An 18,212-nucleotide genomic window follows, 5' to 3' on the forward strand; every position below is an offset into this window, starting at 1 on the left:
TGTATGTGATTATAAAAATATGTCTACAGCATAATACACATAGTATATTCCATCCAAACTCTAGACAACAGTGTGAAAGACCGGACGGTCACCCCACGTTCTTTTTGGGATGTGGCGACTGAAGTTGTGAGGGAAAAACACTGCACAGGAGATGGTGGCTTTTGTATAAAAAAAAAATATATATCTATTTATTAACAAGGGGGAATATAATCCCCAACATATGTGCCCATAAAATAAAACATACAAAAGAAATGTACAGGCCGTACTCAAAGGCTTTTCAAAGTCACCTGCACCTGGGTACCTGCTTGTAGTGATTGGCAAATGAAGCTTTGGTGAAGCATTGAACCATTAGGCACATTTAGAAGTACTGTACTGTGCAAAGGTTATAGGTATTTGTCTTAACACGGTTATTTTCTATTCTGCATTAGTGAGTGAATAGGAAATATCACATATAGATTTTCAAAACATTCTTTTTGAAAATGGTAAAACGGTTTAGGTATTTTTGGTTTGGCATTGTTGTTCATGGAAAAACTATTCATGTCATTTTAAAAGCACTTTACAGCATTGTTTCAAGCATACCTAAAACTATTACTGCACATTCAAGCATACCTAAAACTATTACTGCACGTCAAATGTGGCCTAGCATTTGTACATAGCAGAAGTGGATGACACAGACGCACAAAAACACTTAAAATCACAGACCAATTGACCAATTGCTAGGTTACCAACACCTAGCAGGGAGAACCCAATAGCCTGTAAGCTGAGTAAACATGTTTCAGAGACAGTCTGGCATATATGACAGTAGGATGTAAGGTGCACGTGGAAACATCTAACATTGAGGATCCAAGAAACAGCAAAAATATCAGGGGCTGAGACAGCAATTAAAAGAATATGAACACTGAAGCCAAAACTTACTCCAGTTTTTGTAGGAGCACTTGGGGCTGTGACCCATAGATTAAGAGTCCCTTGAACAAATCTCAAGAAAAAAAATCCTCATCATCCTATAAAGAACTGAAGAACACAAACTGTCTATTCAATGTCTCACTTCAACACAATGCAGAACGTTGGCTATTCTACACTCTAGTCACCAGGTGGCGTGCAGAATTGATACACAATTGAGATATAGATAATTGTAGTCAAAATTAGGTTACAGCACGTGAAATATGTGATTGTAGTTGATAGGATAATATGGCTGATATTTTTGCCGAGACATTTAGGACAAATGAAAGATACCGGTTTATTTACAACAGGAAGTAGCCTACAGAGTGGGTTACTATAGTGGTTAGTTCAATCGCGCGAATCCCGCCTCCTCTGCAAGGAGAGTTTGACTTGAGACGTCGTCACTTGAGATTTCCTCGAGATGTCCTCAATTTGGACATTCGTAACTACAGGGAACGTTCGTTTCACGAGGCAGGATTATTAATCAGGTTTGTGTTTTTAAACTTCGTTCAAGTGCAAGGTCTATTCAGAATAAAAGTCACACTATTAGATTTTCCGTATATTCTAGTGATGTATGATAGTCAAGTTACTGATGTTAATCTTCGTCAACCGTCACTGACATTCTGCATGAACAAGACTGCATACAACTCTATTAGTGGGGTATCATAGACTACAATGGCTTTTATTTGCAGGTTAAAGTAATAAATAGGCTATATATCATATCGGTGATGTCGCTACTACACATATTTACAGTGTTGCTATCTGAATCACGGACTGTCATGTGGTGTCCCCCATCTGGACTCTCTCATGCTATTAAATGAATTAGTCCCCATCACCACAAATACATAGCAAGTGGGCTATGTGAGTAGGTCGAGAGACCACTCAACCAGCGCGGGAGGAAGGTGGACTCAAACAGCGTTATAAATTGTTTATATTTTATCCTAAACCAGACTAGCTACAGCAAAGGTGGCCTGATTTGGAGCAGTTTTATTATGACGTTGCGTGAGATGATAAAGTCTGTGTCCCTGTAATTACGGAGAGTGGACTGGCCTACTTTTGCAACTCTGAGTCATGGATTCCTGCCTACTGAAGTTGCCGACTTTAGGCCTGCAAAGTTGATAGGTTCCAGATGTACCAGTGAGATGTTATTACGATTGGCAGTCCCTCATACAGAGATAGAGGTGGAGGCTAAGCACCGCTTCATGCCTTTCAAAACATGGCCTAGAAGTTCATAAACCTCCATATTTCACCTCCATATTTCGAAATACTTAACATTTTCTAAATCGTTGTATATAGCTATTTACAGAAGAATATTACAGCATATCATACCAATGGACACTTGAAGAGCCTTGGAGAAAAATTCGATATAGATACGCTGTTTTCCCCAACCAAGCATGATGGACGCTATGCTGCTTGGATACGTGAGATACCAAAGACAGTATCTTTTTATTCAGGGCCTGTTCGATCACGCTGAGCAAATCAGTTCCAGCCCTACTTCATTAGTCAGTGCCCTCATACAGTCCTTTAGCATTTCCCTTTTTCAAGGCACATCTCAACTACTGAATTGCAACAGGAGAAATGTCAGCAAACAGGTTATGGGTTCAATTCCAGCCGGTGCTGAAACAAATCAAATGTTAAAATCTATGTCTCTCCTGCTCTGTTGCCACTGTCACGCAGTGGATTAACTGATAAGACCTGGACCAGTCCTTGGGTCAGTGAATGAGACAAATAATGGCTCTGATGATGGTAGAATCATCTAAAAAAGAATAGCAAGCACATAAAGCACTAAAGATTCTGACAAGTCCAGTGTTTCATGTGTAGTCTAGTCCAGGTTCAGTCTTATGTCAGAGTGGTGAAAGGGACCGTGATGGTGTGATATAGTCACGTCTGGCTGTTCTCCTCTGGCTTTACTCTTTGGCTCTATGAGGGTGAACTTTAATAATACTTATACTTGTTCAACATCACTAAGTCTTTTACTTCGTATCTTTCTTCTGTGAAATATATAAAAAATGAATGAAAATAAATACGAATCCAAAAAGTCCTCTTGATTTCCTGTGGCTTCCTCTGCTAACAGAACGTTTGGTTTGTGGTTTAACACTTCAGTGACTGTGTTGTAACATCTGCTCTGTGATATCACTTTTTTCATCTTCTGTCATCCTCCAGAGGCTGAGGTGGAAAGACTTGTGTAGTTCTGTTCCCCCCTCAGTCATAGCTTATCATACAGCTTTTCAATATCCATGCTAATATCTCTCTCTCTCTCTCTCTCTCTCTCTCTCTCTCTCTTTCTCTCTTTCTCTCTTTCTCTCTCTCTCTCTCTCTCTCAACAGACTTTATGGTCTCAGAGGACCTATAAGGGTACATGACGATGCCCAGAAACAGTAGCGCAGGCAAAAGAAGAGGTAGAAGGTGGAGGGAAACACAGGATATCATCTGTATGCCTGCTGTTACAGTGAAGATCGATAGGCACGCTCAGAGAGACTGAGCATATCTGAGGAGATCAGTACCGCCAAACACAAGGTTGTGATTCACAGTTCCCCATGGCGGACAACCTCCCCTCGGGGCTTGTGGAGGCCTGTGTGGTTGTTGGAGCGGCAGGCGACAAACTGAAACAGTTCCTTCAGGTAAGCAGAGATTACCGTGATTAGTACTGATTGTGTCTGTTGGTATGTGATACACCCTCTGTTTTTGAAGAACATCAGATGGATTTTCCACTCTCTTAATGCTCTTTATTTAGCTAATTTCCCTATGTGTTAAAGCTTATGGTGAAAGGGATTTGCTGAACTGTACATTCATTTTACTTTGTAAACTTTGCTTTCGTCAAGGAAACCCAGAGCCATCGTAATGTACCTGCTGCTAAATCAATCGCAAACGGCTTGTACATGTTTATTTACTTATGCAAAGATGTACAGTAAATATGCATACATGTATATGTGTACTTTGGTTTGTTTATATGCAGAAGTATTCACCCTAGTGTGTTTTATCCTTTTCCTGGGGTGGCCTTAGGCAGATGGGTCCTCCTTTTGTGCTGGGTTCTGCTCAAGGTTTTTTCTTGTTCAAAGGTTTCTGAATAGTTTTCTTGCAACCTTGACCTATGCGCTTGCTCTAGGGGGTTCAAGGCTTATATAAGGTTAATTTAAAATGAACTGAAACATTGTTCATTGGAATTATGTTGTATGAAGAAAAGAAAATGAAGTTGAAGTGAATATTAAAAAGTCTTTTCATTTCTGTTCTGTTCAGACTCTACCTCAGGCTCGTGACAAAGAGTTCCCCCTGCTGGAGCCCGAGGTGCTGCAGGTGCACGCGCCGCCCTTCGTCAGCAAGCAGAGCTCCAGCGATGGCCCTAGCCACACACCAGCCTTTAGCCGCATCCAGAAGCGGCGTTCATTCATGAAGAAGAAGCGTGAGAGAGCCGCCACACCCCCCAGCGACCCGGCAAAGGGCAACGGCGAACCCTCTGCCAGTGCCACCGTCGCCACCACAGAGGACGTCAGTGTCCCCAAGGACATTGACCTCAACGCTCTGCCCCAGCTGTGTTTTCCAGGTGACGCACCACCACCAGCACAGGAAATTCACACTTCAGATTTTGTCAAACAAGGCACCCTCATAACAGTACAAAATGTCACCGCTGATTTGAATATCATGTGTTCACTTTTTATGCAGGGGGTCTTAAAATATCTGAGGAGTGCGGAGAGGACTCTTACCACTTCCTGGTGTTCACAGATGTGTTTGGGAACCGGACACATGGTGTAGTGGTGCAGTACCACAGACAAATACAGGTGGGTTGATACTGATGCTAACTGATGCTAATGCTCATGCTGCAGATACAAAGGCAAACGTACTAACCATTTTGTGTTCTGTATATGGTAGCTTATGATTTTGATTAACCACGCAGTCAGTATTTGGGTAAACTCCTTGGTACTGATTGTGCATGCCAAGAAAGTGTACTCTCAGTGTACTCAAAGTGTACTCTTACTCTTAGTGTGTAAGCCAAGGCACTTACTTGAAATACATCACTTCTGTAACATTGTGATGTTAATAAAGTCTAAGCAAGAATTTTGACCTAATAAAGGTTGGCGAATCCAGGTGCCTTTACTTTCTTCATTTGGTTTGCACTTAGGATGTTTACATAGGAAGTCAATGTCCAATGAACATTTAAAGGTTTGGTATTGATATTACTATGATCTGTATGCTTAGTGCCTTTAGTGGATTCACCACACCAGATTCAATACCCTGTGGGCCAAACCCAGTGAAACTAACCTTTGCCTCTTGTGCTATTCAGTTTAGAGGACATTAGTGAACAGCATTTAAAGTAACACTATGCAAAGATTTGACACTTTTTGAGGTATGGTTTTATAGGCAACTAGTTTTGGTACCAACTTCAAATTAATTTAGATAGCATATGGTTACGTGAAGGACAGATAAACACCTGTGTCTTTCCCACTAGCCATCCTGGATATACCCTATGTAGTTCTGTGTTCCAGGCTGGAACACCCTGTAAAAATGGATGAAAAGCTTTCACATCATGGCATTGCCGGCTATACCGCCAAAAGACACCAGTTAGTGTCTTGGCAAGCTTCTATCAGTGCCAACTGGGCTGTTGGTGGTGTTTTCAAGATTTTTGCATACCTTTTAGGTAGTTAGCTTGCTAGTTTTGGAACAGAACTCCTTATTGCTGCTTTAACAGTGATGTCATAGCGCAAGACAGTTACAGCTGTGCATTTGTAAATCTTGTTGAGAGAGTGCTCCCACTGTAGACGGGAGAATATACTTTGTTTAACAGACACACAGGACACAGGCTTTCAGTGGTAAGTTGCCCTCTGGGAATGCATCTCCTTAAAAGAGAGAAAAAGGACTGAAAGAAGAAGTGACTAGTTATTTTGCTTACTCTGTAAAGTGCTTAATTCTCTTCCCTAAGTTTGTGGGGTCGGGGGTTGTGTGGAACGATGAACTGAGCTGTTTGCCAGTGTTGCATAGTGCAGAATTACAGGTTTCGTTTTGCCTGTCCTACCCCAGAACTCTTTAGATGGAAATGGGAACCAAAATGGTCACTGGACATCCCCCAAAGGACCCAGACTCTACACAGCATACGCCATCTGTATCATCTCCAAATACCCATATTACAATGCCCTGAGGGACTGTCTGTCATGGTTGGTCTCCCCCACCGTTCTCTCTCTCAGACCACAATTTTCTTGCTGGTTCTCTACATTTATTCCAATTCACACATGTTGTTCCGGTTTTTTTTCTGTGGTGTTTTTTCACCTCCACCACCAGCCTGCTGATTCAGCTGCGGACTTGCCGAATGGCAGACTTCGAGGAGAGGGTGAAGGAGTTCACGGCCAAACTGGCACTGGTACCCATCCCTCCACCTGGGCAGCTTCATGTGGTAAGCTCATGCTATCTTGGCATGTGGGCGTAACTATGTTTTATGAAAAAAAAAGATAAACACACAAATCAATCAGTACTATAATAGTAGCGTTTAATGGTACACCAGCCCTTTTTCAGCAAACTCTGTTTTACCAGCATATTATCTCTCTTGCACCATGAATCTGTATTTAAATACTGAACTAAACATGCCCACTGTTTAAAACTAGCAGATGCATTAAAGTCAAGGTGACTGAACTGTACTTACTAATGCTAAGATGGCATCTATGTGTTCTGTGTTGTGAGGAGTATTTGTTTTCCACTGGAAAGTTGCCCTGGATTACATCCAATGTGTTTGTGTTGTGTCTGTGTTTCCCCTGCTGGGTTGTCCTCAGATGTTCACCCTCCGACCGCTCCAGATCATCCTCCCTTCCCGAGAGGATAAGGAGCGGCCTGCTGTTGACCTGGACCTCCATCTGCCCTTCCTGTGCTTCAAGCCCCAGCAGCTCCTGGAGGTACAGTAGTAATGAATCTGATCACATTTCATGGCACAAAATCTGTCACTTTTGATTTATGGCCGAAGATGTCATATACTTAGGCTTCACCCATCCACATGAAACTTGGCATGATTGTAGGACCACGTGGCTAATACGGAAAGTAGGGTTTGTGCCCCTAGGTGGTCGTAAAGTTTTAAAATTTGGAATGCTCATACTTGCCAACATTCTTTGGATGCACGCCAAATTTTGCGACATTTCAATTCAATTCAATTTAATTTCAGTTCCAATGAAAATTGTAGGCCTATATGTAGCATTTACTCTACATTTAGTATTGTATTGAAACATATTCTTTCTTCAACTAATAATCCTACATTTTATATACACATGGATATTTTTTCCAAACATTGTAAATAAATGGCAAGTACAGTAATATAATGAAGCTCATATTGTTGCTTATACATGTACATAAAAAAAAGTACTAAAATGTACCACAAGAATATATCTGTTATGAAGTCACACTCATCCTCATATTCACTAGACAGGTCTCAAAACGGTGTAATGTAACCCACACCCTATCAGTGCACAGCCGCTACATCCACAAACTATAGTTCCTTAAAGTTTCACTCTGAATAAGATATTCAACAAACTTTTTAGTCTATTGTTGCCAGAAACATAATCATTCAAGATAACACACTTTTCTGGGAAGAGACTATATTTTTGTTTCCGTTTCCGTTTCCGTTTCCGTTCTTCTAATGAATCATAACAAAACATCTCTGTGTGACAGCATTGTCCTTGCTGTTCATATTTACTCATGATAACAATCCCAAACAGTATGCTCATTTATTTCGGATGTGTGCTTATTCAAATGAGCTGAGCTGAATACCCATGCTATCTCTTTGCTACTGAACATGATGGCGTTCCTGTGTTATGCACCTCTTTAGGCAAGGCTAATGACCACACACACAGATGTCCACCAATAATCCCTGGTAGACCTTTTTTAGTAGTTTATCACACACACGCACGCACGCACGCACACACTCATACTATAACATGAACATTATTGTTTCACCAACATTACTATCACCAACTAATGACCCCTGATCTTCGTAATCAGTTGGATGTGACGTATAAACACACATACCTCTACCCCTCTGAATGTTCTGCACCTCCATAGACAGGCTCCATTACTGTGAATGTACAATGTCCTTCACAAACCCACCTTTTCCTTTCTAATAGTTTTGTCAAATTCTCCACTTAGTATTTTAGGTGGCTGCTTGAACCACAACAATGACCTGAAACACAAATGCAATCATGAAATTTTCCCCAACATAGTTTCTCAAGGCCCCCTGGCAAGGACCTTGTTTTTTCTAATTAGTTAAAGTTTGCATGCAAAGCAAATGCCCCTTGTCCAATGGGGTCCGTGTCTTTATAATGTTAATGGATTATTTAGCCGTTTTTGAGGTACTTACCTAGCTACTCACTATGCAGGTTTGTAATCTAGGTCCAAAACACTGCAAAAATCTAAGAACAGCTTTCACAGCAGGATGTAGCTAAATGTATTGCCTCTCTACATCAGATTACAAACCAGCCATCTTGTATCCGTGCCAACTGTGCTGCTGTGGGTGTTTGCAAGGCTATCGGCCTTTAGCTCATTATCTTGCTAGTTTTACTAAACTCCTTACAACTTACAACAGCTTTAAGTCTTTCTCCATTTGTCCCCCCAGATCATCACCAGCATCCTGATGGAGCAGCGGGTGGTGTTCGTCTCCTCGGACTGGGCGCGCCTCACCCTGGTGGCCGAGTGCTTCATGCTCTTCATCCACCCGCTCAACTGGCAGCACCCCTTCGTGCCCATCCTCTCTCACCAGATGCTGGACTTCCTCATGGCGCCCACCGCCTATCTCATGGGCTGCCACGCGCAGCACCTCGAGGAAGTGGTCACGGTATACACCTTTTGGATTGCACTCATCTTTTCTTTGTTGACAGTTCCTCCATCTTGTTCTGGAAATCCTGCATGTTTCAGACTGCTTCAGAATTGTGAGATAGATGGATCCATGGCTAAATGGATCCAGTATGCTCAGCTAATCAGAAACAGGAAGCGGTTCTTGATTGAGAGGAAAGGGAATATCTGATGTTTTTGTTTTTGTCCTGAGCCTGTTTTGCAATATGCTTCTATTTATTTGCCATTGTTTGGATAGAGTTATGACGGCTTTGGGATTGTGTGGTTGTTCTGTGGCCCTACAGGAAATGGATGACCTGATTCTCATCCACATTGATGAAGGAATAGTGTTGTCCTCCAGCGCGGACAGCACAGACCTTCCAGAGACTCCCTGGGCTGCCAGAGAGTGCTTCACGAGACGGTACTCACTGGACTTGACACTGTACTGTTAACTGAAGGATTTCTCTTTTCTCATCTCATTTCATCCTCATTTCTCATTTTCATGTCATTGTTTTAAGGAGCAAAATGCCCCACTGAGCAAAGAAGATTATTTTTTTTGGTTAAACTGTTTGACAATTGAAGTGAAAAAACAGTGGAAACAAGTTATGCAATGTGTTTTTGGCAGGCTTGGAATAAATAGGCGTCATTGCTACAGCTACTAAGCTGTGAAGGCTTACCGATTTTCAGTGTCATATAAGGACAGGCCAGGTCGGATTTCATCACAAAAAAATTAAACACTAATAATCATAAAAGAAATGAAAATAACATTGTTCATAGACATTACCACAAGAGATATGTTGTGTAGCCAAGATAGAACGATAGCTGAACATTAAACGTTGAGCGTAAATGTTAAACATCATGAAAACAATATGAAAAAAGTTATGAAAGGCTAACATAAATTAGTCTCATCTTGACAGTTAACAAAAAATGATGTTACTGATGCGAACTGGGTCACATAAACATGGTCTCACAATGTATGTATCGTATTAAAAGGCCACCGGTACTTGTTTATTAGTATTTAACTCGATTGGATGAAAAATCTTCCGCACAGTATCCATCACATTTTGTGCTCAATCAGACAGAAGAGACGGTGTAACATAACTTAGTCTGTTTGAATAAACAGTCATTTCTAAATAACAGATATAATACATTTTTATTATGTTTTACATGTTTATCACCCCTTCTCAGAAGGCTTAGAAGGGCCTGACCACACACTGGTATATTCATACATATTCCTCAACACGTTGGTGTGAGCGACAGGGTAGCCTAACCTAAACTCTGGTTTCATTTCCTCTAGGATGTTTTGGAAAAAGGGACACTCACCACGTTAAGCGGCTGCAAACATTGACATATGACATATGCCAAACGTCGCTTCCTTGTGTTCTCCGAAAGCTATTATTCCCAGACTACATAAAACGGAAGGCGAACTGAATTAATTGGAAAGCACATATATTGAGAAATGAACGTGCCAATCAATAATCGATATATCGATCTTTTATGACATTCCAAGTTTTTGGCTGCCAAAATTCATTGTTTGTAGTTCGAGGCCTGTCAGTATTCACTCTTTCCCCTGTGTGTGTGTTTGTGTGTGTGTGTGTATATGGGGGGGGGGGTTGGGGTGGTGGTGTATGGTGTATGGTGTAACAGTCCGCCCAGTGTGAATGACCTGTGACTCACACAATGAGCATCTGTACGTTTGCAGGGTTGAGGGATTGCAGATGCACTATGACCTGGAAACATGTCGACTGGGTGCAGGCACCGATGTGAACGACCTCCGGGCCCAGAGGAGGCAGTGGCAGCACAGACTCAACACTGAGATTCAGAGGATCACCTTGGAGCTGATTGTCAACATCTTCAGGTTAAATGCAGACCTCCAGTACCAGCCGTGAATCAGAATATGTTATTTAAAAAATAAATTGTTACATTTTCCATTAGGTGTGTATGAATACCTTGTGATTTAATAGTTTATAGTTAGAAATCAAAGATCACATAACTTCATTTAATCACAGTTCTTGAGGCACAATTAGATCCTGTTCAATTTTATATATATTGCGACACTGATATTGATATTGCGATTCTGGGATATGTTGGGATATATTGATGTCTCAGTTGGTTCAGTAGGTTTATAGCACATTTGCAATGCTAAAGAAAAGACAAATGATTGATACTTGACATCTGGTACAATTAATACACTTATACACAATACACAAGAGACTCAATTTATCCCCTTCCCTTAGTTGGAGTAAATACTTGCCAAAGCGGTTTGATTCAGGAGTGGCGTTCAATATTGCAAATTTTCTTCTTTTTTTTTATTAGAGATGTGTATGACCATCTCAACTATGAGCACAGAGTCTTCAACAGCGAGGAGTTCTTAAAATCCAGAGAACCAGCTGATCAGAAGTTCTACAAGATGGTAATGTCAGTTAAATCTGAAGATGTGGTGTTTGTGAGATGTGGTCCATACTATCTGACATCCATACTAAACCTTTCTGCTTGAGTTTTTTTGAGCTTCTAACCACGCTTTCTGGTCTCAAAGGTTTTGGACACCCACATTTTCCATTCCTTCCTGCGAGATCGTCTGAATAAGAAAATGGACGCTTTCTCTCTCCTGGAACGGAGCACAAGATCGGATACCTATAAGTAAGTTAATAAAAAATTATTTCCCATGATACTTTATTATGGCTTATAATGGTCAGTGACTCCAGTGATTTTATCTCCCCTAAGACTAAGGACCATGATGGATGTACCTCGAAGGGCCAACATGCAGGATATGGCTCGTAACAGCCCAGACAACCGCCTTAATAAGAGATTAGGCATGAGTTTACCCAACCTAGCAGAGCGCTCTCCTGTGGACACTTTCAGAAAGACCTCCCTGAAGAAAGCCCACTTGAACGGAGGTAGGAAACATCCTTCATCCAAAGCATATCGGTGACCATAACATTTTGAGATACTTTATCATAACAATTTTATGTAGCAAGTATTAGTTGATTGATGTATTCATTATTGTAGAATTCATATGATTGTGTTTAAAATGGTGTTGACTGCACCTTTCTTCACCATGTGCTTCTCTCTACGTGCAATGACAGAAGTCAAGGCGCTACAGAAACCCATCAAAACCTTTCGTCTCCCCGAGTTTCCTCCGCCGCTCTCCTACGTGTACGTTCAGAACTACTACTCGGACATGATCAGTCAGCTGGGGAAGGCCATGGCCTGCCTGGGCCCGGAGGACTCCTCCCTGCTGGCCCGCTACCACTACATGCGTGGCTTCATCAGCTACGTGGCGGGCAAGCGTCTGGACGCGCTGGGCGACTTCCAGAACCTCTACAAGACCGACACGGACATCTTCCCGGCGGAGCTGGTGCGGGCGCTGGTGGACTCGCTGCGGCCGGACGAGCGGGCCCTGGCGGACCGGCGGCCCGAGCTCACGCGGCTCATCAGCCGGGCGAAGAGGGACCACGAAGGGGGAGCGGGCGCGCCCCCCGACCACTTCGCCACCATCAAGAAGTTCCAATTGCCACGGACACACCTCCAGCGCGAGGACTTTGTGCGCCGCATCCAGGAGTCGGGCATCGTGAAGGACCTGAGCACCATACAAAGGCTATTTGATGCCCTCACTGTGGGTAAGTAAAAGAGCCGCTGAACAAAGGGCTTTATTGTCTTATGGGCCAACAAAGAGAATAATGAGGCGGCCAAGTGAATCTTTCTCCTTTATTCTCAGGACAATGAGATTGTCTATTTGATTTAAATATTAGGAACACATTTCATTCGTGTTATTTTTCCCCCATAATGAACTTAATGCTTTAAATCAAAAGGCTGTCGATGCTCAACGCTCTGATCCTAACATTCCCATGCTGTGCGTTTTTAGGGACATCCCCTGAAACGTCTCCGATAATAAAGAGTCATATTAAAGCTCTCTTATTTCACTTTTATCAATCATGCTGACTTAATATGCTATGTCTAAGTGTGAGTGTCATAAGTCTGGTATTTATGAGTGTGACAGTAGTCAGTATCTGTGTGAGTGGGAGTGACTGTAGACTCTGAACCTGCACTTTGCCCCTGAACCCTTCCCCCCCCTCACCCCCTCTGTTAGAGACTTGTAAGCCTGGCTTGGGTTGGCAAGGTGTGGAAGCTGCGGTGAAGGCTTCTTCCCAGTCTGTTTTTTACATTGATTCCGGTCTGGATGGTAAGCATAGCCTGCGTAGCCTGCAGTGTGTGCTTTGCCCATCGTCATTCCATCGTAGCCGCTGGCGTTCAGTCTGTCTCCGTTTCTCCGTCTTGTTAGTGCATGGCTGTGTTGTGCGCATTACTGGAACTGCTTTAAACTTAATACCAGTTATGTTTGCTTTCCCACCGTTCAACAGTTTCTTTCATACACTGGACTGCCTTCTTCTGCCTGCTTGCTAGGAGCTAGTTAATCATTTCCATAGGGCTGCACTTAGCGCTTGTTGTCAGCGGTTAGCTCAAGCTCACCATTGGCCATACTTAGGTTGCCTGCCTCCAAACAGGTTGCAGGAATGTGTTATGATTCAGTTTCCCTTATAAAAAAGCATGACTGTGAAAGTGATTTAACCTCTGTGCTGTAAATGGGCTGGGCCGTGGGACAGTTTTCCGGGCATTGACTAAACCTATTCCTGGTCTGGCAAGTCTTTGAATGTTGAAGTTTTTCCTAAACAACTCACAGTTACAGCCAGGTCTTTTGTAGATTTGAGCTAATGAGAGAAACATACTATAGCCATCAAATTCCTTTACCACCATCTTTGACCTTTTGTTATATTCCTATTTTCACAACCCCTTGGATTCACTTGACATTCCTCTCTTTACTCACATGAACCATGAACCATAGTTCATTGACTTGCTCTACTTCAGAATGAGAAACACTAGAGCCCTGATAGACTCAGGTGTTTTCAGTCATGAACCTGGATTCCCAACCCACCCAACAGGTCAGCAAAAGCAGGTGGACCCCGAAGTCTTCCGCTTCTTCTACACCATCTGGAAGGAGACCGAGTCCGAGGCCCAGGACGTGGACCTGCCCGCCGCCGTCCTGGAGCACCTCGAGACCAACGAATGTGTCTACAGGCTCTCGTCCTCGGTCAAGACCAGCCATGGCGTAGGCAAGATCGCCATGACCCAGCGCCGCCTCTTCCTACTGACAGAGGGAAGGCCGGGCTATGTGGAGATTACCAAGTTCAGAGACATTGAGGTGAGCTGATGGACCTCCAGGTGGAAAAGTTGACCGTAGCATACAATATAAGACCATAAAACTGCTGTATATGACTTTTGCATCCTACTGAGTCCTCATCCTCCTTGCCGTAGATTTTAAAGTTAATTCCAACCTCGATGGAAAAAATGGGACAGGTGTGATGGCATGTAAGAAACACCAGTTCTTCTTGAAGTGTGTAAGCTGAGGTCACAGAGGTCAGGAGGATTGGTGTAAATGGTTCCTGCAGGCAATCCACAAAGCCATCTCATAACCAACTAAAACCAGAAATGTCAGTTTTTGGTCCATTTAGCAGATGAAGGAAGGCTTCAGCCTGACACCCAGTGTGTCTGGCAAACTTAAAATTCTAACCTTTAAACAGCGGTATAGCCTGTTGAACATAACACACCACTATACCCCACCCTTAATCAAGGCATACATGACACTTGTTTGTCTCATTAATTAACCTGTTTTTAAAATATTACCTTGGCCTCAGAAACTTTTGATCAATACATATGTAAAACTTGAAAACAGACAAAAAGTTCTTCTTGAAGTTTGCCATTGCATAGACTATTAATGTATTTTTTTTTTCTTTTCAGGAAGTGAGAATATCCTCAGCTCAATTCCTTCTCCTGAGAATCCCCTCACTGAAGATCAAGAGTTCTCGCAGGAAGGAGACATTCGAGGCCAACCTGAAGTCCGAGTGTGACCTCTGGAGTCTCATGGTCAAGGAAATGTGGGCTGGGAGGAAGATGGCGGATGAGCACAAGGTACAATCACTACTCAAGCACTACTCAAGCACTACTCTGACAGTTGAGGTATATTTTGTTGCATTGCATGATCCTTACAGTACTAAGACTTTATCAAATGTCAGTCTTTGTCAAAACCTTCTCAAATGGGCTGTGTTACTGTATTGTTTTTACATTCATCACCTATGATATGGAAAGAAGGAATGTGAAAGTGGTTCATTGATGGAGGTATTGTTTAGAATGTGTACAGAATAGTCAGTGTTCCCTGGAGAGAGGTCTGTACGTTCATGACAAATGTCCCAGTTGCATTGTCATGGGATTCAATGTCTGAGAAATGACAGTGAACCTATTGTTCTTGCATTGTGGATGGAGGAATTGAAAGAGATTAGAAATGTCACAGGGATTTCGTAGGAATGAATACATTTGGGAAAGCTAGGAGGTATCTCGGAGAAACTGTATACAGCCATGAAAGCAGTACAAAAGAGACTCTGTCTCAGGTCCGTGGAAGAACACTGGAAAGCCATAATGTAATGGACGTGGCTCCACCATTAGGTGGGTACCCTTGGCTTCCATCCCTTGGTATTTCCCCCTTTTGACCTGAGAGGAAGTGTCACTTGCCCAAGGCAACAAATTGATATTCAAAGTACAGTGTTTTATCCCTCCAACACTTAACTTGCCAAAGACAACTTCAGCATATCCGTCAGTGGCTTGCTACATGAAATTTGTGGCATACTCAATCATTTAGTCGTATGTGTTTTCAATTATAAGGAATCTTATCTTGACACCTCCAACCGGACTGAACCACACCAAAACTGAGGGAAGCAGATAGGCCAAACTACTGAAATCAAAACAGGAGCAGAGATTGTGTTAGAGATAATGACATTCAAAAATGGACAAATAGTTCCATACAAACAGAGAGATGGATGATTAATTAAGGAGGTAGTTAAATGAATGGACAGAAAGATGGCTAAAGACAGCTATGTCCAGGGATTCAAACTCATGTTAAATTACATGCATGTAATTTCTTTGTGCACGTAATGTATTTGCTGTTAATCACTTTGAGCTGCATTCTTTTTGCATTAAAGGTGCTATATAAATAAAGTGTATTATTATTATTATTATTGTTATATTAAATGATATCAGACACAATACACACTCACTCCTTGTTGTCTGTGTCCCAGGACCCCCAGTATATGCAGCAGGCGTTGACCAACGCCCTCCTGATGAACGCTGTGGTGGGCTGCCTCCAGTCACAGAAGGCCATCTTCGCTGCCTCTAAACTGTCTCACTTTGACAGGATGAAACTGGAAGGCAAGCCACACACCACCAAAACACACCCAGCCCATACACACAGTACACAACTCCTCCTCCTCTGGGCATTTGGCCACATTCCATTGCTACTACATGGTCATCTTGACAATATCAATAACCTAAATAAAAATCATGTCATAGTTTATTAAGTCCACACATATACATATATTGGGCAGCACGGTGGCTCAGTGGTTAGCACTGTCGCCTCACAGCAAGAAGGCCCTGGGTTCGAATCCTGGTCGTTCCAGGTCGTTCCAGGCCCTTTCTGTGTGGAGTTTGCATGTTCTCCCCGTGCCTGCGTGGGTTTACTCCGGGTACTCCGGTTTCCCCACCATCATAAAGACATGCATTGCATGGTATGAATATGAATGAATGTTGGTGGTGGTCGGAGGGGCTGTTGGCGCTGATTGGCAGCCACGCTTCTGTCAGTCTGCCCCAGGGCAGCTGTGGCTACTGAGGTAGCTTACCACCACTGGTATGACTGTGTATGAATGACTGCTGGACTCTGGACTCTGTAAAGCAACTTCGGGTATATAGAGAAGCGCTCTATAAGATTGAATTGATTGATTGATTGATATACATATATGTACATTTTGTCTAATGTATTTTCTATTCATATTTACGTATTGACACTGGAGCTTTGTTAGATTAATTCTACCCGCTCAATGAGGAAGAAATATTTATGCTTCTTAAACGGAGTCGTCCTGCGACATATGTTCCATTCCAACCACCCTTCTCCAGTCTCTCACCTACAATTTGACCTGCCAATCACGCATGTAGTCAAGGGAAACTTCCCTACATCATTCACACAGGCTCGGGTTACTCAAGTTTCACTTAACCCTTCTGATGTGAAGATTTATAAGATTCTTGAAAAGGTCCTCAGGCAAGTTTCTGATTTCCTGTCTCAGAATAATTGGCTAGAACCCTAAGCAGTCTGGTTTTAAGAGTTGTCATTCTACTGAAACTGCTCTTTTATCTGTGACTAAAGCTTTGAGAGGAGCGAAAGCCCTTTGATCAGTCACTAGTTCTGATTCTACTAGACTTGTCAGCAGCCTTTGACACAGTGAAGCATGTCATCCCCCTCTCTACACTGTCCAAAGTGGGTATTTCGGGGGAAAGCACTGAGTTGGTTTTATCGTACCTCAGTGGACGTTCATTCAGTGTCATGGCAGGGACAAGTGTCAATCACGAGGACATGTGTAACTCATCTGCTGGTCACCCTTCACTGGCTCCCTATATTAGCTAGAATTCATTTTAAATCCCCAACTCTTATAGGCTTATAGGACAGCCACTGGATTGGCTCCTGCCTATTTCAATGCTATGATTCAGCTCTACTCCCCCCATCGCCTGCTTCGCTCCTCTGATGAGCGTTTGATGTCTTTGCCGTCTCTGCAAGATTGCAGTCGAGACTCTTTTCGTTCGCGTTGCCTTGGTGGTGGAATTACCTACCTAGTGCTGTCTGTTCATATTTCAAAAGTGCTTACAAACCTCACCTGTTTAATTATCATCTGTCTAATCAGTTGCATCAGTGCTTGAGGCCTACTCTATAGTCATAATTTTGGTATTTGTTATTTTTCAAATTTGCCTTTTTAATGCCCTTATCTGTTTTCTTGTCTTTTTTTATGGTTTGTAAGTCACTTTGGACAAAACCATAACCAATATCTGTCCAACTTGTTATGGCAATAAACTATTGTTTGCACTGTTGTTAGATGGAAACTGTATAACAATAACAATGAAGTAATTTCATCTTATCACAGGACACCTACATGGAAGTATAGAAGTAACCATTTGCTGTAGTGTAATGAGTGTAATCTCTTTCTCTGTCATGTCTTTCTAGTGCCCATGATGGTCCCCAAAACCACTGCGGAGACCCTGAAGCATAAGATCAACCCCTCACTGGAACAAACTTCTCCTCAAGCTGTGGACGTGTTGCTGTACACTCCAGGTGAGCTGTTGGCATTATCTCTTCCATGAGTCGTCAGGTGACTCATTTATGTGCACATGACTTGTCCCCTCCAGCTGTGTCTCATACCTCAATCAGGTATGGCTTCATTCTCTAAGTATCAGGTTTAGAAAACGTGGTTATTCTTAGAGGATACCCTAGAGGGTATTTAAACTATCTAATCCGTAACCTCATGCTCCCAAGTCAGAGCATTAAACCAAGTTAGACCTGTTTTGCAGACAATTTGTTGTCAGGGTAGTGTAATGCAATGCTACCC

General features: G+C 42.5%; 1 protein-coding gene across 1 annotated transcript in view; it reads left to right on the forward strand.

Moving 5' to 3' along the window:
* The first annotated feature begins 273 nt into the window (after positions 1–273).
* Positions 274–18,212, forward strand: part of dennd3a (DENN/MADD domain containing 3a) — a 51,537-nt gene continuing 33,598 nt past the window's right edge. Inside the window, exons 1-18 of the mRNA XM_042710692.1 lie at positions 274–1,427; positions 3,267–3,560; positions 4,177–4,480; positions 4,600–4,715; positions 5,953–6,086; positions 6,211–6,322; positions 6,696–6,815; positions 8,522–8,740; positions 9,042–9,157; positions 10,439–10,594; positions 11,053–11,149; positions 11,273–11,376; positions 11,461–11,633; positions 11,823–12,356; positions 13,677–13,936; positions 14,533–14,703; positions 15,864–15,993; positions 17,831–17,938. Of these exons, the coding sequence (XP_042566626.1) occupies positions 3,477–3,560; positions 4,177–4,480; positions 4,600–4,715; positions 5,953–6,086; positions 6,211–6,322; positions 6,696–6,815; positions 8,522–8,740; positions 9,042–9,157; positions 10,439–10,594; positions 11,053–11,149; positions 11,273–11,376; positions 11,461–11,633; positions 11,823–12,356; positions 13,677–13,936; positions 14,533–14,703; positions 15,864–15,993; positions 17,831–17,938 (2,938 nt within the window). The 5' untranslated portion in view covers positions 274–1,427; positions 3,267–3,476. The remainder of the gene's footprint in view (positions 1,428–3,266; positions 3,561–4,176; positions 4,481–4,599; positions 4,716–5,952; positions 6,087–6,210; positions 6,323–6,695; positions 6,816–8,521; positions 8,741–9,041; positions 9,158–10,438; positions 10,595–11,052; positions 11,150–11,272; positions 11,377–11,460; positions 11,634–11,822; positions 12,357–13,676; positions 13,937–14,532; positions 14,704–15,863; positions 15,994–17,830; positions 17,939–18,212) is intronic.

Source organism: Clupea harengus, chromosome 19 (assembly GCF_900700415.2).
Source record: "Clupea harengus chromosome 19, Ch_v2.0.2, whole genome shotgun sequence".
Lineage (NCBI taxonomy): Eukaryota > Metazoa > Chordata > Actinopteri > Clupeiformes > Clupeidae > Clupea > Clupea harengus.